We start from the raw sequence: 26,376 nt of genomic DNA, 5'->3' as shown, positions 1-26,376 counted from the left end.
CACACACACACACACACACACACTGTAAAACGTCCACCAAAATTAGATTTTAAAAGGATATGATATAGCTGAAATTGCTAAGAATATTGTAAAGATATTTAAATTTATTTTTAATACCAAATTTAGTTTCACTGAAATATAACATTATTAAAACTCTTGGTGCTTATTTTAAAAATCATGGTGACATGTTTTGTTAATTACAATGGCTTCATACTACCATTTGCTAAAAAGCTCAAGGAACAATATCCACTTAGGATGAGACTCACTGATAACAACAGTGGGTATAAATCTTTATTTCATATAGTTTTCTTGATAATTTCTATTTTATAGGAGCAGGGAAAGTGTGTGTTTTTCCATTTATCTGTTGTTTACTTATATTTGCATTATTGGTCTTATCTTTAATCTTAATTTCTTTGCAGAAATCTTTTAAAACAATCCATTTGATGAGGATTCTAGGAAATGACAACTCCCTTCAACATTTTTTCTCATATCCTCATCCAATCCATCAGCAAGTTGTAGGCAATACCTTTAAGCATGTCCAGAATCTCTCGCTTCTTACCATCTCCTATGCTACCATCCTGGGCCAAGCCATCATCATATCTTGGCTGGGTTATTGCAAATACCTCCTAACTTGTTTCCCTCCTTCCTTCCTTTCTTCCTTCCTTCCTTCCTTCCTTCCTTCCTTCCTTCCTTCCTTCCTTCCTTCCTTCCTTCCTACAGTTTCTTCTTACAGAACAGCCAGCCACTGTGATACTTCACAAATGGAAGTCAGGGCTTGTCCCTCCTAGCTCCAAACACTCCAGTGGTCTCTCATTGCACTCAGAATAAAATCTAAAGGACTTACTATGGCCTGCCCAGCCCTCATCACCTCAGCGCCCTCATCAACTCACACTCTCATCTTTGCTTACTTGGTTCTATCCATATTGGCCTCCTAGCTGTTCTTTGGACCCTTACAAACACGTTTCCTCCCTGGGTCTTACACTTACCTGTGTCTGCCTGCAACCCTCTTATCTCACTCAGCTCTCTGTGTGCTTCCTCCCTTGCTCCCTTCAGGTCTCTGCTCACATGATACCCATTAACATCTTGACTTCCCTGACTCCTCTCGATGAAATAGCTGCCCCCCCACCCCTGACCCAACCATGTGATCCCCTATCCCTATGCCTTGTTTTGTTCTTCTTCATAGAACTTATCACCCCTGACATATTATAGCAGTTATTGTCCCTGACATATTATATATGTGTTCATTTTCTCCACCCTTAGGAATATCAACTCCGTGGAGAGCAGGCACTTTCATCTTTTTGCTTATTGTTATATCTTCAGTGTCTAAAACAATGTCTGCTATATTATAAACATTCAATAAATATTTACTATTGAAATAGTGGTCACTAATTGCCTAATATCATTTCTATACCTATAATTGGTTGGCATAGGGTGCTTCTCCTGAAGATACTTTATTTTTTTGTTTCTTTTAGCTGTCTTCCTCATTAGATTATAGATGTTGTGTGTGTTATGGCTATGTCTACTACTGCTTTTTTAACACCCAGAAATACCAAAATACTTACATTGAAACTATGACTTTTGATGACTAATAATAGAAAATTTACATAAAAGAGTAGATGATGTTTAAAACATTTATCTCATGGTGTCCGTATATTGTTTGGTCCATCCACCAGAGGAATCTAAAATGCCTGCAGCCTCAGATGTGTGGGTCTCAAACCCAGGAAGAAAAAACTTTTCTTCTAATTTCAAGGCTGCCTCATAAACTTCACAGCAGGGTGTGGTATGTTCTGCAGGCTAATCAGCTGAGGGATGTAAAAGCCAACCGAGAGGAAAAGATCTTAAAATCAGAGCATTCTGATTCCTATAAAATTATTGTTTTTATAACTCACATATTCTAAGTCTACTAATTTTTGTCTCTCTTCAAAGAAAAGACACAAAGATAAATTGAAGAGTCTTTAAAGCTCCAGACAAATGGAATCACAATGGAATTTCTCTGAGTGCTTCCAAAATAACTTTATAATGATGATGATGATGATGATGATGATGATGATAGCTAACATTCACTGAGCATTTACCAGATGCCAGGCGTTGTTATAAGAATTCTGTGTATATTAACTTGGTATGATCATGAGAACATCCAGAAAAACCAGAGAGAAACCTGACGAAAACAACATAGTCCCAAAAATCAGGAAAAATGACCCATGACTAAAAAGTTATTAAACTTGTTTTAAAAATGCAAAGTATCTCTTTCTTTATTTTATTTTATTTTTTTTTAGCTGAGCCATCCTGCCACCTCTTGGCAGTTTAGCAGCAGCTCAGCTCAATCCAAGAATCGAAACAGCAACCCTGTTGATCAGAGCTCGCACTCTTGAGCGAGCTCTTAACCAACTGAGCCACGCTTCTTTCTCTATTTTAAATGTCCAAAAAGGTGTTTAGTATGACCAACTGGTTGAATGTTACATGGACTTTCACTTGATTCTTATATATGGAAGATATTTAATAATGTAGTAAAAACTAATAATTTTAATGTTGCAATGATATGAGAAACTTTAATTTCTTGGTTTTGTTCATTTCATTGGGGTTTGTGGTTCAGTGAAGTTTTATAAAAGTTGATGCTTTGCAAGTGCAATGGGTCATGAAGTTTTGATGTTACTCTACTCTGTTCTACTTTAGTTTAGAAGGAAAGGTAAAAGATGATGATGAGCAGGAAGAACAAGGCTGACTCTCAAAGTCTTAGGGCACTGCTATACATAGTAAGTGCCTGGTAGTCAAAGCCTTTCTAGGCTGTGAACTCCTCCAGGGCATGGACTGTTCCTGTCCCTGTCTTTACATCTCTAGCACCTAGCACAAGCCTGGCATGTAATGCCAGACAGTTGTAATGAAGACCAGAGAGTTTACGTGGGAGTCAATAGTGAAGACAATTCCCACCCCCAACCCCACTGGTCATGGCATTAAAAAGAGCTTATAGTTCCTGATGTTTCATTTTCTCTGGCCTGGGTTTCACAAATCAAGTCAATGAGTCCCATTATGCATTCCAATAAAATAAATCATCAAGATAACTATTAAGACAAATGTTAAATAAGTAGTTATCTGATTTTGGGGAGGAATTTTAATGGAATCACATACCATCATCCTGGCATCATTTTGTTTTATAAAAATGCAACTATGCACATGTAAATGTGCTATGTCTGTGATGTGATTTGATTGCATTCAGTGGAGGACTTCTTGTCAACCTGGCCTGTCACAATCTATTTGTCATAGCCAATGACTCAGCGGTTCTAATTGGTATCCTCTACCTTACTGTATGACCTTGGAGAGGTTCTTTAGTCTATTTTTGGCTCAGTTTTGTCATATATGACCTGGGAATAATTACTTTGTAATGTTTTCTACGAGAGAATGATCTTAAAAGATTCTTCGTTAAAACTATTTCTAATTTAAACACTGTAATCACCGGTGCTGTAGAGTCCATGGAATTAGAATTGACAAATATATAATATTATATATTATTTTCTTTAAAATGTTTCTTTTACATTTTGCTTAACATTTATACATAATGTAGCATAAAAATAGAATTTATTTTTACTGTTGCTAGAGGAGAAATATCTGAATTAAGGAGCTCGGAGTTTATCATAATGAAGTAGAAAGGATTTTGAATAGAAGAGATTAGATTCTACTACCTAACAACTCTGTTCACTAGGTCTGAGATTTCTCAGTTACCTAATCTCCCTGAGGTTCAGATCCCTTCATTTCTACAACAAAAACAACACCTCTCAGAGTTGATGTAAGGATTTTTTAAAAATGATAATGTGTGTGTGTGTGCGTTGGGGGGAGGGTATGTCATACGCCTAGTCTTCAAATAAAGGTTAGTTATACCTATGACTGCTTCCTAAACAAATGCAGCTAACAGGCTGAAAGTCCTGGGTTTAAACCAAAAAATTCTAATTTTATTGAAAGATATTTATGGAATACAATTCTGCCATCAGAAAAGATGAAATAGTGCTATTTGCAACTACATGGATGGATCTTGAGATTATAATGCTAAGCGAAATAAGTCAGACAGAAAAAGAAGAGAACCATATGATTTCACTGGTATGTTGTATGTAAAACTGAAAACAACAAAAGAACAAGAAAAACAAATGAAGAAACAAAACTTATAGACACAGACAATAGTTTAGTGGTTACCAGAGGGTAAGCCGTGAGAGGGGGTGGTCGATGAGGGTAAACGGGATCAAATATATGGTGATGGAAGGAGAACTGACTCTGGGCGGTGAAAACACAATGTGATATATAGATGATGTATTACAGAATTGTACACCTTAAATCTATGTAACTTTGCTAACAATTGTCACCCCAATAGACTTTAATTAAAAATAAAGAAATAAAAAGAAAAAGAAAAAAAGATGTTTAAAATAATGTACTGTATTAAGACATTGATATACCATTTAATAAAACTAGGAACATGTTTTTATATAAAAAGTTAAAATATTAGTCTATTCAAAGGAAAGTGATTTCTCCTCATTGTAAAAACAAACATTTAAAATATAATTCTAGAGCCGGTTATGAAAGATTGTCTAAGTTGCTATGAAGTAGCTGATCTTTTTAATTAGCAAAGAAGTGAGGGTAGAGAATATGTATCTTGTGAGCACTACTGTGTATCTAGCAGTCAGCAGAGTGCCAGGCCATAGTAGGTGCTCAATAAATATTTGTAGAATGAATGCACAGATAGTGTATGGATTTTTGAACCAGAGAGATTTTGTTTGAATCCCAGCTATATATCAGAAGAAGGAGAAGATCGATCTCCAAAGATTGATAACAAGACTGAAAGATGTAACACATGAAAATTACCTGGCACGGGTATTAAGGTATTTCCCTTAGTGCTGTTCATACTTTTGCTAATTTCATAATATTACATGTTAAGATCAAATAGTATTCCAAATGACCAGATTAATAAACTGCCACATGTATTCCTCTTACATATGAGTGGAGAGAGACCATACATGTAGTAAAATTCTACTCAATAAATCTTTGGCTTATAGATCATCAGTGCAACCAAACTGTCCAGAAAAAAGTAATTCCTGTGTCAAGGCTTTTAAAAGAAGCCTGTGTTGCTCGTTCAGTTTTTCTGCACGTGGCTTTTGGTTGCCTTTTTAAGCTAGTGTCCCTGGATTTTAACTAATCAATTCCAGCTGCTCTAATTTTGCCTCCCAGCCCTTCTCATTTAACCTCCTGTCTCCCTGGTCTCACATCCTTCAAGTTCTTGCAGGAAAAATGGGACAGTGCCAGAGTTTTCAAATGAGGTCTCGTATCTTCTTGAGGGGAGAGGGCTTCCCAACAAGGGCTCCCAGCTTTTACGCTGGTGGAAAAAGCAACATTCATTGTTAGAAATTAGATGCCTACCAACCTCCAATGTGTCAAAAATCCTTCTGTGGTTTTTAATATTATATAAGCAAAGCATTCAGTAAGGTAAGCCATAAAGCAAATCAAGAAAGTCCACAGTTGAATACTAAATGTAATTGCAAACACCTGCGATGGAGAGGCAATTCCTTGGTAAACATGCAATGAAAGAAACATTTAGCATACAGAACAATACAGATCCAGCTTTTCTGAACCATGCTGAGAACCATCTGTTAGCAAACCAGCAAAAGGTTTTGTCAAATGTCAACATGAAAAACTTGGCTGTGGGGAAAATATGAGTGAGGTGAGCCGAAAGCAGTAGACAAGCTCAAGAGCACAAGAAAACACCATGAGAAGGGGGTGAACCCGGGCCTCGAGACCCTCCTTATGCTGGTGACCTGGGGACTTCTATTACATTCAGAAATACTCTTTAACCTATCTACATTTCTTTCTAAATCTGATCATTCTTTTATGGAGACCACTAATAAGTGCATTAGTAAATGCAACTTCCATTATATTAAACATGTCAAGCCATGCTTTATCTCCAGAATGCACCTGATCCTCCCAGGCTGAATTCTTGGCTAGCCCAATAGCCATTTGGTCCTTCTACTTAAATTCAAAATGACACATTTCCCAGGGGCTCCGAAAGACTTTTGAAAATGGCATCAAATTCAGTTATAAACTCATTTTCTGAATTGCTTTTATCCAGGCCTGTTTGCATAACCCATCCTTCCATGCTCCGTTCAAAATCTACTGACTCCATTAGCCACACTGACACTAACTGGTTCTCATCTTAGTTTATGTGTTTTTAACCTCCATTATAACACTGGTTGTAACTGGAACCATCTGCTCTGTTATGTCTGAAAATGATATAGAGCAAGATCAGGCCTTTTCTTCTCATCCATCACAACACCCAGCAATATGCTTTGCATACAAGATGTGCTCATAAAGAAGGGAAGATGAAGTAGTTAAACAGGGAGAAAATAAGGCCAGGGAAGAGCCATTTCTCTGGGTCTTTGATGAAATGGATAGCAATCCTATTATCATTTTATTTCAAATGGCTCATGGAAAAAGGTTAATAAATTGAAATTTTAATGATTGATTTTCACTATATTGGTTTGCTTTTTATATTATAAATTACTAGTTATCTTTTGCAATAAAATGAGTCTTAAATAGGTAATCTACCCACAGTTACACCACTAGTAATTGATACATCTAAGATTCAAACCTAAAACCATCTGACACCAGACTCCTCACCCACTTGCCATACTGCAGGGTACAGAGAAAATACAGGGACAACACTAAAAACACATGCCTTCCCAAAAAGTTTTTCAAGTGCTATCTAAACAACTTATTATTTTCAAGCAAATGGCTTACTCAGAATTTGTGTGATTCTATTATTTATTTTATCTTTTACATGGATTTTTCTGGGGTTATACAGATATAGCCTTAGCACTTAGCATGGAACCAAACACACAGAGGGTACTTAGTAAATACTCATTGAGTTCATAGTCCTGGTCTACTAATATAATAGTTTTGAGTCTTAATTTCATCAAGAATAAATAATAAAATGATAGCATAAATATACTTGGAAAACTGGTATGACAAATAAAATTGCAATTATATTACTTCTAGAAATATCTAGATGCTGAGTGTATAGACTCAATGCATTTTTTTCCCCAAAATCAAGGACTTAAAACAGATCTGTTGGGTCCATTTTTACTGTTCTTACCTTCCCGGATAGCAGTAAATGGGACTCCTTCCTCTTCATTCATGCTGATGACTTTTAAAGCCACTAGTTGTCTGTTTATCCTAGAAGAATGGGGGGAAAGGGCACACATTCCGGTGATGCAGAGCAGCAATTTATACTAAGGACAGTTAAACAAAAACAGTTTTTCTTCAAAATATATTCCAGCACATGAATCTACAATTTTTTTCAAAATAAAAAAAAAGTTTTTTAAAAGTCATATACTGGGGGTGCCAAAAAAATGTGTACAAATGGACACTTCGGTCAACGTTGCTCAAGCAGTAGTTCGCCACAATCAGAAGTGTCTGGACACTGATGGTAACCACTTTGAGCACCTCTTGTAATTGCAGAAGTCAAACGTGACTTGTATTCGTCTTTTGTTATCGGTATATACTGAGTATTACAATTTCAATAGTTTCCTTTCTTAAAATATGTATACATGTTTTTGGCACCGTGTGTGTGTGTGTGTGTGTGTGTGTGTGTATGACTTTTTTCTCTTTACCAAAGTAATATCTGTTCATTATTAAAACTTTGCAGAATACAGAAAAGCAGAGAATCCCCCCCAGCCAAGTCCATCCTCATAATATTTTCATGTGTATTGTTCCTTTTATTTCCCTTTGTACACTTATGTGAGCCATTCTTATTTTTCATCTGAATTATTGTAGTGATTTTCTAAATAACCTCCCTGCTTATACACTTGTCACCCTACAGTCTATTCTCAACAGCGTAACCGGTCCATCTTTCTTAAGTGAAAGTCAAAACAAGTCACCTCTCTACTCAAAACACACCATCATCTCCACGTTTCACTCTGAATAAAAGCCAAATTTTTGTGGCCTCCCAGGTGCTACTGATGTGCCCCATCCCACCATTCTCTCTTTTTATCTCCTCCTGCTCTCCACTTACTGTTTTGTTCACTGATGTAAGCTAAGTGCCAGAGAACAGAGAAGATTTTAATGCAAATATAAATATATTATTTGTAATACAGTGGGATTCATATCANTTTAATGCAAATATAAATATATTATTTGTAATACAGTGGGATTCATATCAGAGCATAGCATCTTAGTAATAACTTGTTTTTCCTACATTTAATTTTTTCATTCTTGTATTATGATATTTAATTATGACATATTATTTCATCACATAAATATACTACATTGTGTTCAGCCAATTCCGAATGCTTTTAAATTTTTTCTAACTTTTGACTATTTTAAAAATACAGTGATGATCATATTTGAAGATCAATCTTTTCACACAGCCCCTATTATTTTTATAGGGTAGAGGTGCAATTGCTAAATTAAAGAGTATGCTGTGCACATTTTTATTGTTTTGAACACATTTCCAAACTGTGCCACAGAGTAATTGCACCACTCACTGGTCATAAAAATGGCCATTCCAGCACTCCCTCGCCAACACTGGGCAGAGTTGTTGTTTTTTGTTTTGTTTTTATTTTTTAAGTTTTCATTATTTAGAATAGTTTTAAGTTTACAGGAAAATTGAGAAGATAGTACAAAGAGTTCCCACATACCTCACAATCAAATGTTTGTTTTGGTCATAAATTTATTTAGAAAATGCTTCACACTTTAAAATTTTCTCATTCTTTCTTAGAGAGTCCTGGTATACATTAACATTTTAAAGATGTTGAGAGCACTACAATAAAGGATCACATTTGATTTTGTTTTAGGGTTCGCTGTGTTAATTTGACAATGTTAACTGTTTCAATGAAAGCTCTATTAAGGTGTCTCAAAATCAGGGCTCTCTAGAACATACTTGGACAGATGGGACACCATGGACACTCCCAGTCTGCTCTTATTGCAGCGGTTCTCAACCTTCCTAATGCCACGACCCCTTAATATAGTTCCTCATGTTGTGGTGACCCCCAACCAACAAATTATTTTCGTTGCTACTCTATAACTGTAATTTTGCTACTGTTATGAATCGTAATGTAAATATCTTTTTGTTTTCCGATGGTCTTAGGCGACCCCTGTGAAAGGGTCGTTCGACCCTCAAAGGGGTCGCGACCCACAGGTTGAGAACCGCTGCCTTATTGGTTCTGCCTTAAGTGTTATGTATTGACAGACCTTTCCAGCCCAAAGGTTATACAGAATTCTCTTATTTATTCTTCTAGTTCCTAGATTTTTCTTTTTTCATTTAACCCTTTAATCCACTGGGAATTCATATTGTATATTTACCTTTTCCGAATTGCCAACAACTGTCCCAGCTCCATTTGTTGGACTGTCTTCTTTTCCCTGCTGATTTGACATGCCACCATAATTATATGTTAGATCTTACTAATGCTTGGATTTGTGACTTGTCTGGGCTTTTTAAACTCATGTATTTTTTTATCTGTCTTTTCTTATACTTGTGTTATGATATTTTAATTACCATATTTTGCTGTGTTTAATGCCCACCCATGTTTTTGGCCCAGACTTTCAGGGAAAAAATCTTTTGTTTTAATTTTTAATTCAAAATTTTATTTGTTTACATTTAGGTATTTGCTGTTTGTATTATAAAGGAATTCTAGCATTTATTTTTTAACATATTAAGCTACAAGAAATTTTATGTAATAAATAATTACAAAACACAAGAACAGACACAAGGTACAAGAAATTTTATGTACCGGTAACAAATGTATGATATTTATGCATCATAGAAGGCCAACAACTGACTCTTCATCGTTGCAAGTTTGCCGTAAGTTCAACCAAACTGATTATTGTATTCCAGGGTATTATTTTGCATATAAATATTGTTATTGATTTGTAGAGTTACACTTTTAACTCATAAGCATAAATAAAAGAATTAAAAACATTTATATAGATATAGGATTAGTACTCCCCAGGTATAACACACATCGTTATTTTTCCCTCACAAATTTGGGCAAAGAAGTACGCATTATACTTGTACACAGCAAAATACAGTATTGTAGCTTTTGAACATGATTAGAATACATGAAGATTGTAAGTTAGAGAATGATTGGCATCTTTGCACTATTAGATTTTTTTTATTCCAAATACCCTTTAACAGTCCCTGGAACGATCTACAAGACGCTCTACAACTGCCCTGCAGTGACTGCAATTCCTCCCTGTCCTCATTTCCTTCCGCTCTCCCCTTCCCAGTGCTAGGCCTCCTCCTGCCTCTGGGATTTCTTACTTGCTCTTGCCTCTGCCTGAAGCTGATTTTCACCGGGGCAGGGGAAGTTTTTCTTTCAAGGCTATTTAAATCATCATGTCTCTCCCTCTTGACTATGGTGCCTTGCATAGGTCCTGAACTTCTGCCATGTGTCACCAGGCTTTACAATATCACATGTAGGGGAGTGGGATCCTGATCTCTAAAGTCTCTCTCCCTGCTAGGAGTCACTCACCTGCTAATCCCCTTGTAAACTGTAGCATAAGAACCTTCACCCAGCTTCTCCAAGTTCAAGTAAGACGAGGCTGCCCCAAAAGGGAGGCTCTTTCTCTGCTTGAGGGGAATGGGGAAGGGTGAGAGGTGGGAAAGAAAGAAGAGCACATTTTTTTAATGTTGATTTTTTGTTGTTGTTCCCAGAGAAATTTGCCAGAGTGTGCTTGGGAAGGCCTGCTCAGTAATTGCCCTGGAAATCGGGCCAGCCCCACTAGACAAGCACATATTACATTCTTGATCAACATCAGCTTCTCACTCACCCACTGAAAACCTTGCCTCAGATCCTCTTCCTGAAAAGAATCACTGTTACTCCGTGGCCTTTTACTCTTGAACTTCCAGTCACGGGCAGCCTGACGTCCCCTGGGGTGAAATGAAGTCATGGAACATGATGCTTCTTTTAGGTCTGTTAGCTAGAGAAAAAAGAAAGTGCAGGAATAAAATGTATGCAAAGTCAAGAATCAGTGGCTAGCATAAACCATTTTTTCTTTATTTGCCTGATTTTCACTCTTCAAATGTTTTCTAAGCTTCCTACACCCCCAAAGGCACGTTTCCTCAAAGTCAGATCCCTAAAAAAATAAAACCCAAACAGAATGCTATCAATTGCTGAAACATTACATTCTTTCTTCATCTGAAAATATGCCTTTAACACTCAGGTTAACCTACATTTCTCTGATGGATAGTTTCCAATTTTTCTCTGTTTAATTTAGACTTCACCCCACCCCCTTCATGTGCCCTTCATTTATCTCTTTAGGGGAATAATTTCCTGCTACAGTATTGCTAATAACCATGAGCTAATTATTGAAATCTAGAATCCACAGCATACCAATACTGCAGCTTGCTTTCTGAGGCTCAGCTCTGTAGTTTAGTACTGCAGAGATTTTAAGAGAATAACTACTTTCTTGACTACAAGTCAAGTGAGTTTTGTGCAGCCCAGAGCATAAGATTATAGTTTCCTCTTGGTTTATAAGAAAAAGCCCCAAATTTGATAACAACAGCCGTTAATTTTCTGTGACTTCAATAGACTTTTCTTTTTATTGGTTTAGACCTACGGCAGAAAAATCAGATCCTGCTACAGAAAGGGACCTCTGAACTCCTTGGTTTATCAAGAGGAGGATGCTCCTCCTGAGATACAAATACCTCGATCGCAGCCTCCATCATCACAGGCGCACTCCTCTGACAGCTGTGTGCATCGCTTCCCTCCCAACAGCGATGGCAGCTGCATCCAGGCTGGAGAGTCTTTGCACACAGCTCTTGACCCATAATCTTCTAGGCTCAAGAAGTAAACCCACACTTGAACCTCTCCCCCTCTGCCTCTCCTGTCCTCGTTCACTCTGCTTTTTTTTTTTTTTGCTAGAGGTCAGCAATGCTGGAGCTTTCATATGACTCACATGAGGGTTCTGCCTGGAGCAGCCTCATGACTTCAGCAGTTTTTCCTTATCAGTTCAAGAAACTATACATTGGAAAGGCGGCTGCCTGCACTCGGATGTGCACAACTGAAAACAGGATGGCTGATACTGGCTAGAATAAAACTTGGCACAGTTAAGGCTCTTATTCCAGCCACAAGTTAGTTCTATTGGTATACACAGTTTTAATGAATTTTTGTTGCTTATCCATGCAAATGATAATGATATTTATTAGGCTTCCCTGGTGCTAAAGAGGACATATTGAGAGGTATCTTCTCCCTGCCTTGCATCTGAGAACATTTTCCTTTTCAGACTTCAAAATATATTTACAACCTAGCCAACTCTTAGTAGTAAAAGAAACCACTGAATCATAGCACAGGAAGAAAGCTGAAGCTATCTACTCCATCTCTTTTCCTTCAAGTAATAGTGTATCTAATAGTCCCAGAGGGTAGTCATGCATTCATTGATGCAAAACTATCTAGTGAGCACCTGTGTTGTTATTACTATACAGATAACAGTTACCTAATGGAGGAAAGAGAGGGATTTGCATGAAATATCTCCTTCTCTTACCCTCTCCTTCCCTCTCCCCAGCTTTCTTCCTTAAATTTAATAGATGTTTACTATAATAATATAATGGCATGTCAAGGATCTAACTTAGCTAGTTTGTAGTCTTTGAACTGAACTTTTTTCTCTCATAGACTCCTAAGGTTGGTTATTGCCACGATAGTGTACTAATCTGAGTGAGACTGATTGTAGGATACACACACACACACACACACACACACACACACACTCATTATCACTAAGGGAAAAATGGGTCATGTCTATTATCACAACAATATTTGTGTATATTTGATATCTGAACCTCACAATAGTTTTTTTAAAACCTTTCAGATAATTTAATTATGAGCATGTATTGAAGTTTTATTTCAAAATTGCCATAAGAGAAGAGACCTAGAATAGGCCAATTCAAAGACTCACTCAAATTAGAGACATTTAGCTAAAAAAAAAAGTGACCAGTTACATTAATACAAAAGGGAATATTTGATTAAAGACTATTAAACTTTGACAATCAACAGAGCGTGAGAGACGCTAGTATGTCAGAATATTTCTTAATTTCATTAGAATTTATCATAATTAGATTACATTTGATCAGAAATGTCGATTTCTTTCTAAAAGGAGATTGTTAATTTCATCATACAAAAGATATATCCCAGACCAGGTTTGAGGCAGTTATTTATTATCACTCTTTAATTATCATAACTTTTATAATTTTTAAAAAGTTAGCATTTTTATTAGCTTAGAGGGTAATTCACCTAAGTCATAAGTTGCTAAACTAAAATAGCCTGATTTTTTTAAAGGTTTAAATGCTATATTTAGATACTAGAATGGGCTACTGAGAGAAATTGTAAAAGATCCTTCAGAATTTTTAAAAATAAAATAATTTATGGTCTTGTTAAAAGTCAGTGAAAAATATTTAATAACTTACTAAGATATTTTCTAGCTCTGTGTCTGAAATGATTTTTGTTACCAAAGATTTCTGAATAAGGACAGAAGACTTAGATGATTTCATTTTGAACTGCGAATCAGACCCAGTTTGTGTGCCACTCCAGCTGGTTGGACCTACCTCAGAGGCCTGGTTGTCTCCCGAGTGGGAGAAGCCCACCATGCCATTTTGAAGCATGGCCACTGTTACTGCTGTCTCCCACTGTCATAGACCAAAGAGCCCCCACACAAGAAGCTGATGACAAGGAGAGATCCCTGTGTCTGGTTACCTGCCTGAATGGACCAACAGAGGCTCTGGCCTCTCCAGGAACTTCCTGCAAGGGACAGGAGACACAATCAAGAAATGCAGGAAGTCCCATGGAGGTACTTCCATTATGAAACCAGCAATGTTTGTTATGGAACTGGATCCAACTCAGAAATACTCTCTGTTTATTTGCTCTCCCTCCTTCTCTACTTGACTCTCTCTTCCCCTTCATTTCTACTTCCCTGAGATTGCACATGACCTCCCCCCGCCCACTTCCCCGCCCCAATAAGTGTTAGCATATAAGCTTTTGTTTGAGGCTCTGTTTCCAGGGAATTTGTGTTAAGACAAATGGTTGGCATTTTTTAATTAGCAGTAAAATTACAGGTTATTGATAATTTCAGGCTAGCTTCTCCCACCCTACATTTTTGGAGTCCTTTTTCCTTCCTCAATTGGTGTATATTCAAAGTACAATGTTTATTTGTGGGTCTGCACTTTTCCAACCTTTGCATTCTGTCTTTATTTAATTTACACAGATTATTAGGAATTATGGTCTGAGTATAACCTTTCTACAATATGTAGATTATCACAAGCATTCAACAGATAGTAACAAGAAAAATTATGTGAAGTTTGTGTTAGAAACATTAAAAATAATCAATAGATATCCACACAATAAAGTGCATATATATAAAGGAGATCTCTATATAATGATTTGCAGTGATCATCAAAATATGTTAAGTGAAAAAAGCAAAATGTTTTTGTGTGTTACCTTTTGTGGCAAAGAAATGAGGGGAAATAAAGTATAGTCAGTAGTTTTACTAATAGTACCAATATTACTATTATTATTTTGAAATTTTTATTGATGTATTTTAGGATTAAAAAGTAATTATGCTAATGTCACTAGAAACCAAACTTCTCAGCATAAGAGAAAATAGACATAGCTATCAAATCAAATAAATCAAGTAAAAGTATGTGATCTTAAATTTGATTTGGAAATATTGGTATGAACTTAGGATATTTTTACTTTAAAAAAAAGCTCTGTCAACCAAAAAGATCTAGAAACAATGACAACTCAACAGCAATGAGCAATCTTAGTGCTCAGTTTGTGGTCTCTAAATACTATTTTCCATTAAAAAAAACTAAGCATCTATGGAGAAATGGTGGCTGAATATCGAGCATGAAATCTCAGAAATTATCCCAGACTAATCTTAAATTAATGGGAGTCATGTCAAAAGGACATTGGAGCCAACTTGTAGGGATTCCCATTTGGCTTAAGATGGGACAATCTGAATATGAAAAAGAATAATGGCTGTAATGGATTAAAACATACAACATACGTAAAATTCATAACCTTATCATGATTATAAACAAAAGTGGTCACTTCAAAGTTTCTAGTGCATCAACTCATTACTCTGAATATTGATAAAGGGAAAAAAATCAAGTATTTAGTTTGTCTGTTCTATTCCAATTGTCTTTCCCGAGTTATCAAATAGTTAGAGGGGAAAATTCTTCCTCATAGAAGAATTTCAGCTAATAAAGGCAGAAGAAATAATAGAAGTGGAAATTCACTATTTTGCAATTTCTAACACAAACAGATTAAAGGCAATAATCATCAATGGATGCTAAAATCGTTAGGTAAAAGATTGATAAGGAGCTTTGCAATGAACCCATCTGAACCCACTGATCAATCTTAACTCCACTAAATTTGGGACATCCAGGCATTACGTGCCTCCTGATGGGCACAACAAGAACACTGCACCACCTGTGATGTATTTTTGACTAAAGAAAAGTTTAGTCTGAATCTAATCAAATGTCTAGATCTGCAACCAAAATATAAGTAATACAGAGGACAGAGAAGTTAAATAACACCACAAGGAAGCGAACAGCCAAATCAGAAAGGACAAATAACCTAATCTATCTAAAAATAGCATAAAAAAAAGAATTTGGGCCAGCCGAGTGGTGCGTTGGTTAAGAGTTGGCTTGGGACGCCAGCTCTGAGCAACAGGGCCCTGGTTCAGATCCCACATGAGGGCCAGTGATACTGCGCCCTCTACAGCTAAGATGGCAAACGACAGCTTGATCTAGAGCTGGGCTGCTGCGAGTCACCGGCGAGGGCTTAGGCTGCAGTGGGGCTGGCTGGCAGTGGGTATGAGCTTTACTGAGCTGCCATGAGCCGCCGTGAGCGGCCATCCAATGGCTGGCGAGCGACTGCCTCACCCGGGAAGAGCGCAATGAAAATGCCAATAGGGGCCAGTCAAGCAATGTCCTCCACAACTAGACTGAAGAACAAAAGGACAGCAACTTATCTGTTCTCCTACCCGGATTTCCCAATTAACAAAAAAAAAACAAAACAAAAAACAATTCATAAGTCTTAAGAGACACAAATGTAATATGTAGACATTGTTTGAATCTTGATTTGAAGAAATCGACTGTAAAATGACATCATTTCCCCCCAGCTTTATTGAAGTATAATGGGCAAATAAAAAAATGTATCTATCTAAGGTATACAAGGTAACATTTTAATATGTGTATACATTGTGAGATAGTTACACAATCAAGCTAATTAACATATCCCTTCACATAAGAACAATTAGGATCTATTCTGTTAGCAAATTTCAAGTATACAATACAGTATTGTTAACTATAGGCATCCTACTGTACATTAGAGCTCCAGAATTTATTCGTTTACATCTGAATTTATATATACATACCTTTGACTAACATTCCTCCATTTCCCCCACTCCACAATCCCTGGCAACCATTGTAAAATGACATTTCTGAGGCAAGTATGGAAATGTAAATATGGTATTAGATGATCTTAAGAATTTATTTTTAATTTTGCATGGTTATTATGTTTTTAAAACAATCCTACAGTTAAAGATGCATACTAAAGTATTTGTAGGTGATATGACATACTTCCTTGCTTTAAAATATTCCAGAAAAATAATGTTGGGAATAAAAACTCAGAATTGGTAAAAATATTGATGATTGTTTAAGCTAGGGGATGGCTATGTGGAGGTTCATTTTTGTGTGTTTAAGAATTTTCTAGGGCCAGCCGAGTGGCTCATTGGTTAAGAGTTGGCTTGGGAGCGCGAGCTCTGAGTAGCAGGGCCATCGGTTTGGATCCCACATGGGCCAGTGATGCTGCACCCTCTACAGCTAAGATGGTGAACAACAGCTCCACATGGAGCTGGGCTGCCATGAGTCGCTGGCGATGGCGTAGGCTGCAGTGGGGCTGCAGTGTGCTGCCATAAGCTACTGAGAGTGGCCGGCAGCCCACGTGAGCTGCAGTGAGCCTCCGTGAGCTGCCGTCCAATGGCTGGTGACCGACCTGCCTCAGCTGGGAAGAACACAATGATCATAATACCAACATGGGCCAGTGAAGCAACGTCCTCCACAACTAGACTGAAGAATAAAAGGACAGCAACTTGTCTGTTCCCCTTCCCTGATTCTCCTCCCCCAATTCTCCCATAAAATCTTTAAAAAAAAAAAAGAATTTTCTAAATAAAAAAAAACTAGAAAAAGAACAATATCCTTAAAAACACATTCACATAAAATCCACACATTTGGATTATTTACTTCCTTATATTCCTGCCTATTTCCATGGGTGGGAGGGGGGGCAGTGAGGCTTTAGATAAAAATACAATAGTAGTAGCAATAATAATAATAATAATAATAATAATAGTAACTTGCTCTGTGCCAGACCCTGTGCTGATCCTTCAACTCCATGACAATGAGTAGGCACCATTATTAACCCCACTTAATCACAAGGGTACTGAGTCTTAAGAGAATTTAAATAACTTTCTCAAGGTTACTAAACTAGCAAATAGTAGAAAATATTTAAGAAACCTCCCCAAAACTACTAGCTTTTCCAAATTTTATTTAATGATAATTGTATTTGCACAAAAAACACAAAATCTCTTTGTTTGGTCTCATTCCTCATTATTAGCCCTAGATTTAAATTAGTTATTATATTTAGGGTGAACCAGTAATAGGTAAGTGACTAGTTTATTAATCAGGAGGCATGGGACATCATCTTTGGCCCAAATGAAAGCTACAGAGTATGATTCTTTTTTTTTTTTTTTAAAGATTTTATTGGGGAATTAGGGGAGGAGAATAGCATTGGGGAATCAGAAGGGGAACAGAGAAGTTGGTGTCCTTTTGTTCTTCAGTCTAGTTGTGGAGGACATGGCTTCACTGGCCCATGTTGGTATTATCATTGTGCTCTTCCTGGGTGAGGCAGTCGCTCGCCAGCCATTGGATGGCCGCTTATGGTGGTTCATGGCAGCTCACGAAAGCTCACACCTGCTGCTGGCCAGCCCCACTGCAGCCTAAGCCCTCGCCAGGGACTCACGGCAGCCCAGCTCCAGGTGGAGCTGTTGTTCATCATCTTAGTTGTAGAGGGCGCAGCGTCACTGGCCCTCTATGTGGGATCCCAATGAGGCCCTGCTGCTCAGAGTTGGCATCCCAAGCCAACTCTTAACTAATGCGCCACTCGGCCGGCCCCAGAGTATGATTCTTAAATCATAAGTCTTCCTTCTTCCTGGAGTACTTTTAAGCTTTTTGCTTTTATTTTATTTTATTTTTACGTGAAACTTGAACATGCTAAGAGTGCTGTCTGCTGACAATATGCAGAAGTGCAAGCACACGGTATCTGGGTCTCCTTTGTACCTTTATATGCGTTTGTGGTCATTCTGTTATATTATTGCATGTTAGGGTGCTATTTACTTGTATTTAGTTTCACTATGAAGTTGATGGTGTAATTACCATTGTTATTTTCTATTTCCACTGCCTTCAAGAAAGACTAAGGTTCAAAACTAATGAGTTAATGAAAATGTTTGTGGACCAAGATGGCCATGTTTCCAAATTTTACAAGTTCTTACTGATTTAAGAAGACAATTTCTAGAGCCCTGGAAATTTCTGCTCAGAAATGCCAAATGCCCCTGTTACCAGTTTTGTAGCCTTAAATTCTGTGCTTTTAGCTGTAATACTAGATTCTGCCTCACCCTCAGGTTCTCCCCACATCCTGGCCTTCACTTATGAAAGAGTAGTTTAACCTGTTGTAGATCAAAACCGTGAACTACAGACAGAACGCTCAAGAATGCTGAGCGATTCCATATGTGCAGGTCTACGTTCTAAAACTACTGAAAAGCAATGACAGGTTAAAAGAGACATTTCACAGGCAGGTAAAGAAATCTAATTGCAGGGCGTTCCTGTGACAGAATGGCTTAGCTTGTGAAGTAACACAACTATTCTGAGCACTATACCTAAAAAGGACCATTTGTCTAAAACCGTACAGGAATCTTTGGGAATCTGTAGATGCAGGGAAAGTGGAAGACTCCCCATTTCCAGTATAAGCAAAAAATAAAATTATGCTTCTGCAGGCCAGATGCTTTCTTTGTTGTTATTTGCATTTGTATGATTGCTTGTTTGTTTTAATTTCTTGAGTCTGAATGCATTCAGGGAAAATTCCAGAAATGACTTGAACTGATGATTTGTTGCCCACTGAAATGGAGGACACCAATTTTATATTTAATAATCCACTTTCAACAACAGCATGATTTTTTTAAAGAGTAATTTAATGTTCTTTTTATAAAGAATAGATTTGTAAATATAGCATAATCAGGTCCCATGTAAGGCAACTTGTCATGTATTAATTTTCCCTGACACGCAATAGGTCCATCAACTCAGCACAGTTCCCTTGTACATGGAAGAGAATTTTGTTTGGTACTCAGAATGGTTTCCTAACCTACATGAAAGAACTTTCTCTAGACAGGAACAATGCATCCTTGAAAGTAGAGGCTGAGGTGAGTGCCCTCCATCTGCCATTTTCAACTTCATGCCTCTCTTTCTAGCAGCATCTCACAGTTGATGTACAATCAGAACAATTAGTTCAGTATAGACGTGCTCAGGCTGCTGACTAAAGAATAATGGTATCTTTGTACAACTTGTCATTGTTAATTTTTGTGAAATGCATTAAATGCTCCCATAACTTTCTCTAACATTGCCCTAAAGTTTCTTGCCCTGTCAGAGTCAGATATTGGAAACCTGTCCTTTTTCATGCTGAAGCTTAGCACACTCCACAGTACTAGAAGCACGAATGTGTCTGTATTATTTGAAAACACCTCCTGCAAGTTACTATTACTTTAAAACATGCATATATTTTGGGTACATAAATACAAACAAACACAACTTACAAAAACCTAACTTGTAAATTTTTGATACCCACAACCTGTGGCAGACACCCTGAGACTCCCTTTCCATCTCCATCCTAGGATGTCTGAACCCCTTCAGTCCCAATTCCGGAAAGCAGCCAGCCTTGTACCGACAGCACCACTCGGTGGCCAGGATGGAGAACTGGCCGAATCAACTTTTCCTCCTTCCAAATTTCTTTTTCCTCAAGAAAATACTCCTCCCCAACCCCAAATCTATCCTCTCACCACACATTCACCCCAATTTTCTTTGGACTTTGCCACTTACAGCCAAGGTGATTCCACCTCAGGAAATCTCTCTCATATTTGCACATGTCCTTTTTAAAAACTCTTTTTTTCTTAACCCCATCCAGTTACTTCGTAAGTTTTTCTTATTCCTTCAACTGCGGTTATCACATACATAAACCTAGCAGTTGCTAGAGCTGGGCAAACCAAACTTGGTCCCAAGGCTCTGAAATTGAGAGGGTTTAACCACGTTTTTAAAAATTAAGTTTTTAAAATCTGTGCAAATCGATTAGGCATCTTGCCCTCCCCAGCTCCCAGTTCCCAGGAGCCAATTGGCTCCTGGCCATGGCAGTGACTCCAGTGACAGCCAGGGAAGGTTGATGGCAGTGAGAGACCCAAAGTAAGGAAAGTAAATTTAAAAAAATAAAGAGTTAGGAAGGGAGGGAAGGAAAGAGAGGTTGAGGGACAGATGGGGAGGGAAGAAGGGAGAGAGAAAGGAAAGAAGGAAAAAGTTTAATCTGAGGAGCCCCTTGGGTGGCTTTCTCCCTTCACTGCTTCCCACCAGTGTCTTGGATTGGGATGAGGCATAAGAGGATACAAAACAAAACAAAACAAAACAAAACAAAACAAAACAAAACAAAACACTTCGGTAATCAAGACAAACCAAAATAAATAACGCAACATTTTTTAAAATAAAAAAAAATTTAATTAAAATAAAAAATTAATGTCAAAAATCTGTGATGAACAAAAGACAGTATCAACATTTTAAATAAAGACAAGATGCTGCTTGTTTGTTTTACGACCCTGTCTCTGTGCAAAGGAAACAGTCGTTTCCAAACAGCCCCGGTTCCGGCCGCGTGGCCGCGGGTCCCCCGGCTCCCCCCACTCCCACCCCCACCCCTGACTCCGCAGGGCAGGTTATGAGGATTAACAGTGGTGTACGAACAGATTGGCAACGCGGGGTTTTATATACAAATGTTTTTCCAAAATGTAGGACTTTTATTAACTTTTTCTCATTGATTCCAAATATGAGAGAATATTTTGATCTGTGTACGCAGAAGGGCGCACGTTTTTCCTGTTGCCCAAGGCTCCAGTATGGCACGAATCCCGCGCTGCGACCCACTCACCCGCCCCTTCTCTGTGCTCCAGAGCTGCACCACTTCCCTCTAACTCTTCATCCTCGTCCCTTAAAGCCTGATTTTCTTTAAGTACCTACACTCATGAAAAATTACTTAATACCAAGTGGTTTTCCTTCTCTTTTTTAAATGATAAAGTATTGCAAAAGTATTGCTTTTTTTTTTCATTGCAAATACACATTAGTTGAACATAATAAATCACATAACATTTGTAGATTAGTCCAGGAACTAAACCATTATTTATCTCACTGTTCCTATGGGAAAGCATGTTCTAAGCGAGTTCTCAACCATCGCGCCACTCGGCCGGCCCACATGTTCTAAGTTTCAAACAACTCACTTGCAAATAAATATTTGGGACACTAATTTTTGTAGGTTGGGGCCTAAATGCTTTATTTAAATGTTTATAACAATTTACATGTTATACATTGTAATACACACACACAAAAGAGGCCCTTTTGCCCAAACTACTGTAGTTTGAAAAAAAAAAGTGACTGTGCTTGAGATCAGAATGCTAAGATATGTCAGAGCAGGTTTTGTCAATAAAACTTAGACAAGGAAAGAGTAAGAGAGAGAAATGTAACATTATTAGGCATATATTACATAAAAGTAACTCAGATATAAAAGAATATTTTATTTAACTATATTTACATTTTATTAAAATTTGCTTGCTCTAATGGTTACTTATATGTCATAATATAGGATTTATGAACATATGTTTCAACAACTCTCATATAGCCTTGTGCTTCCATTCTAAAAATAATAAGTTAGCATTTGCTTACCTACATTTGGTGATTAGCTATTTAACCCACTAATTATTTTTGGTATGAGATGAGAAGCATTTCTATTTAAATCATTCCCCCAAATTACAATATGTCATCAGCAGGTCTTTGCTTCTCATTTTGGTCATTATCGTCTTGCATGAAGTTCACCCACATAGTAAAGTGTTCCCAGATGTCAAGAGTTGGGTGCCCCTTTTCTGAAATCTCAACATCCATTTTGAGAACACTCAGAATCTCAACATCCATTTTTTAAAACAAAGACCTAAGTTGTTTTTAACTACCCTTTTTAACTTGGGAGAGGAATGTAATCTAACTCAGTAAGAATAAAGAGTGTAGCTCACACACACACACACACACACACACACACACACACACACAGCCTCTATTTCCATGGTTAAGTAGACTAAGATATAAAGATTACAACTCTGCTTTGAAAGCCCAGATCTTTCTGTGGTATACTTTTTAAATTCCTCTTTGATAATTTCTGATTAAACATCCTCAAAGACTCCCTGCTTCCAATGGAATCAGTCTAAATTTCTTCAGCTTTGTTTCTGACAACCAAACTCTATCCAGCCCCACCCACCACCACTCCTCTGTCATCCACCTGCATGTCACTGTAGCCACAAGAGTGGCCTCACAAACCTTCCCTGCTGATCTGACATAACCTCCGTGTGTTTCTCATCTGACATGTTCTTCCCTAGGCTGTACCTATTTCTCCTTCAAGGCATGGCTGAAGTTCCAGCTTTGCTCTGAACCTTTCCTTGCTTCTTCGGGTTCTCCCCACACCTTACCCCCATTTCTCCAAAGGCTGAGCTCCTGGATCACTGATTATCAGAACTGTGCATTCTAATTACTATTTTCATCATTTTCCTAACAAGTTGGTAGGTACATTCTTTGAGGGTATGAGCTATATCTTACATTCCTTTCAGATCCCTGATAAATGGCTGTTAAATTAAATAATACCACTTCCTAAAAAGTTTTGGCATATTTAGGTCAGTCTAGCAGAACTCTTTTTCGTTTAAATGTAGTTAAATAATACTGATTTTGTGTCTGGGAAATTCCTGAGATCATTGAAAAAGTAACAAACTACCCCTTGTCTCTGACACGTAAAATTCTTCTAAGCATTCTCTCAATCATTAAAATTGACTGCCAGTTGTGAGTGGCTTTTTAATTAACTTGACTTTCATTGCACTTCACTCTGCCCATTTTTAGGAGGAGTAAGATTGGTAACATTTGAGGGGACTGTATCTGTCTATTTTGTATGGCTGTTTTGAGGGACTTTCCCATCAGTGAACATACTGCATGGCCTTGGAGAGAGAGACTCTGGGCTGTCGCCTCAGATACATTCATCAAATACTCCTTTCAGAGCTCTTGTGGGTGTAAGTGACATGATGCGGCCAAAAATCCAAACTGTGCAGTTGCGTTGTGACAAACATGCAATGTGCTGTAAAAACTCAATACAGTTTAAATAAAATCTCTATATTAGTGAAAAAATAATAATAATACCACTTATTTAAGTATGTATGTGAAGGCACTCCACCCCCACACATACACATACATGTAGAGGATGGAGCCTAGAACCAGCGTCTGCTTCTTTTTCATTCTGATCCCACTTTGAGCATATCCCTGTACACTGCCCTCCGTGAGTCTTATTGGCAGTTTCTAATACCCACCTTCACTGACCCTGTTACTTCTTTTCTGTCATCCTCTATTATCTCTTTTTGAACCCCACTGTTTATCTTAGTCCCAAACTCTCTATTTGCCACCTTGATCCAGTTGAAGTGTGTGCTTGTGTGTGTGTGTGTTGGGGGAAGGGGGTGGGGGGGGGACAAGGAACAGAGGGTTTAGAGTTTGGAGAACTAGATTTGGAGACCCGGGTTTGAGTCCCTCTGCCACTTAGAGTAGTTGGATTAACTTAGACAAGTCAATGGGCCTCAGTTTCTTCATCTGTATTTTAGGAATAATTATACCTATTATGGTGCTGTTTTAAGGATAAAATACACATAAGAAGCATTTTGCAAACAATAAATTATAAAATATATAGTATTGGAATATTATCAAAATTAGTCCAAATATTATTACCTACCAGGGGCTGTGTCACCCCCTGCCCCCCCCCACACATAGATACACATTCACACACTCACTCATGGGTTGTCCCAAGGCAGTAAACCATTGACTTCACTCCTTTTGATGTTTGAGCGCAGGAGGATCCTTGTCTTCCATGACTTTTAAGGATAGGAAAGTGGGAGAATCACTCAATTCCTCCCAGTGGGTTATCAATCTGAAGACCAAAACTAGAGCCAATGTCAGTCAGGGTAACGGACACAAGAGGCAAGTACTTATGTTTATATCAATGAAATGCATTTTGACAAATTGTTAAATTGCAGATTTCAATAAACAATTTTATTGAATGGTTGCTAACATGCTGTGTTAGTCTCTAGAGATTAAAATAATGATAAAAACAGTTTGAGAGCTCAAAATCTAACAAGAGAGACAGAGACATATGGGTTTGCAGATTAGTGTGATTCATGCCATATTTATAAGTAGACAAGCTTATATTTATAAGTAGATTCAACTGAAATTATGCACTGAGAGTATTGAGTCTATGACAATATATAGAAAGACATATTGGATATCTTTTTTTCCCCTGCAAGGTCAGATTCTTTGGAAAACAGGAAATCTAAGTTTTCTATTATAGCAACTTATTTTTTTTAATGCTTGGGTTTGAGGTATCTATTCTATACCTTGATTCCACACCCTCTCCAGCTGTCCCAGTGTTTTGTTTGTTTGTTTGTTTTTGACTGCCCACAGTTCTTTTATTCCACTTCACAGCAAAACTTCTTGAAGATGTCTCTATTTCCTCATTTCCTATTCTCTCTTTAACTCACCCCTAATAAAGCCTCTGTGTTTACTGCTCTTGCCAAGTCACCAGAGATCCCATCTTATCAAACCCACAGGCTACTTCTCAGACTTTACCTTACTGTTTAGTGGCATTCAACACCATTTATCACGCCATCCTTCTTGAAAGCCTCTTTAATTTCTCTGAAGTGGGCACTTTTCTAGTAGTCCTCCTACCTCTGTGGGGACTCCTCTACAATCATCTTTCCTGGCTCCTGCTTCTCTGCTCAACTTCCAAGTTTGGGCAACCCAGTGCTCAGTCCTGGACTTATCTACACTTTCTTATCTATCCTTTTCTACCAGGTAATTTCATGTATTTCCCTTTAGCTTTCAATGGCAGCTATGTGCAAATGGCTTTCAACTCTCTGTCTCCAACCCTGACTTCTTCCTAGCACACCAACTGCCAATTTGACACTTCAACTTGGGTGCCAAAAAGGTATCCCAAAGTCAATATGTCAAAAACAGACCTTTTGAACCACGCCAACATTCTTCTCCTTAGTCTTCTGAAGTTTACAAAATGGAATTCCCATTAATCAGTTGTTCAGAAAACAAAATCCAGGCAGCATACACGTCAAATATCATGTGTAATCCGTCATTAAATCATGCCATTCTACTTCCAAAAAATATCTCAAATTTATGCAATCCTTACTTTGTACTGCTATTACCCTAGTCCAAGGCATCATCATTGCTCATCTGGCCTAACACAATACCTCTACTTGGTCTCCGTGCTTCTGTTCTTACTCTTCTGTACTCAGTCAGAATGAACTTAAACAGAAAATGTTAACCTTATACCATCTCAACCCTTGAGTAAACTTTTTTCTAATATTCTGTGTCAGGAAGTAGGAAGTACACATAAAGCATTACGAGACAGAATGAACTTTCAAAAATATAAATCAGGTCACTCCCCCACTTAAAACTTTCTGATTATTCCCCTCACATTTAGACTAAAAGACAAACTCAAGTTGTGGCCCCCCACCAACCCCTACAGGATTACTACAACCCCATTTTCTACCACTCTTCCCTCTCACACATTCTCTGCTAGATATTTTTGCCTTCTTTCTGTTTCTAAAACACACGTTGTTTTCCCCCTCAGAGAACCCAGCAGGATTCTGCACGTTGTTTTCCCCCTCAGAGAACCCAGCAGGATTCTGGGCAAAATCTCCCCTGTCTTCTCAATCTCTAAATAGAGGAGTGTCTCAGAACTCAGGCCTCAGACTGTTTCTATTTTCCATCGACAACTTCCAAAGTTATACCTTCAGCCCTAATCTTTCTCCTCAACACGAGACTCCTACATAAAACTACCTGCTTGACATCTCCATTCAGATCGCCAAGAGCCATATAAACTATAACATGTTCAAATATGAATACTTGGTACTTCTTCCCTATATCCCCAAACACTCTCTTTTCTCTAGTATTTCCCATCTCAGTAAATTACA

At 37.7% G+C, this 26,376-nt stretch overlaps 1 protein-coding gene across 1 annotated transcript in view; it reads right to left on the bottom strand.

Moving 5' to 3' along the window:
• The window catches only part of CDK15 (cyclin dependent kinase 15), a 97,004-nt gene extending 85,204 nt beyond the window's left edge, over window positions 1–11,800 (bottom strand). The window contains exons 1-4 of the mRNA XM_019635615.1: window positions 11,678–11,800; window positions 10,801–10,950; window positions 10,503–10,597; window positions 7,127–7,206 (exon numbers count right to left, since the gene is read on the bottom strand). Coding sequence (XP_019491160.1) covers window positions 7,127–7,206; window positions 10,503–10,597; window positions 10,801–10,950; window positions 11,678–11,800 — 448 coding nt within the window. The remainder of the gene's footprint in view (window positions 1–7,126; window positions 7,207–10,502; window positions 10,598–10,800; window positions 10,951–11,677) is intronic.
• Between the last annotated feature and the right edge of the window lie 14,576 nt (window positions 11,801–26,376).

Source organism: Hipposideros armiger, unplaced genomic scaffold, assembly GCF_001890085.2.
Source record: "Hipposideros armiger isolate ML-2016 unplaced genomic scaffold, ASM189008v1 scaffold_23, whole genome shotgun sequence".
Classification (NCBI taxonomy): domain Eukaryota; kingdom Metazoa; phylum Chordata; class Mammalia; order Chiroptera; family Hipposideridae; genus Hipposideros; species Hipposideros armiger.
Note: the sequence above shows the minus strand (reverse complement) of the source record. Positions and strands in the feature narration are given on the sequence as shown.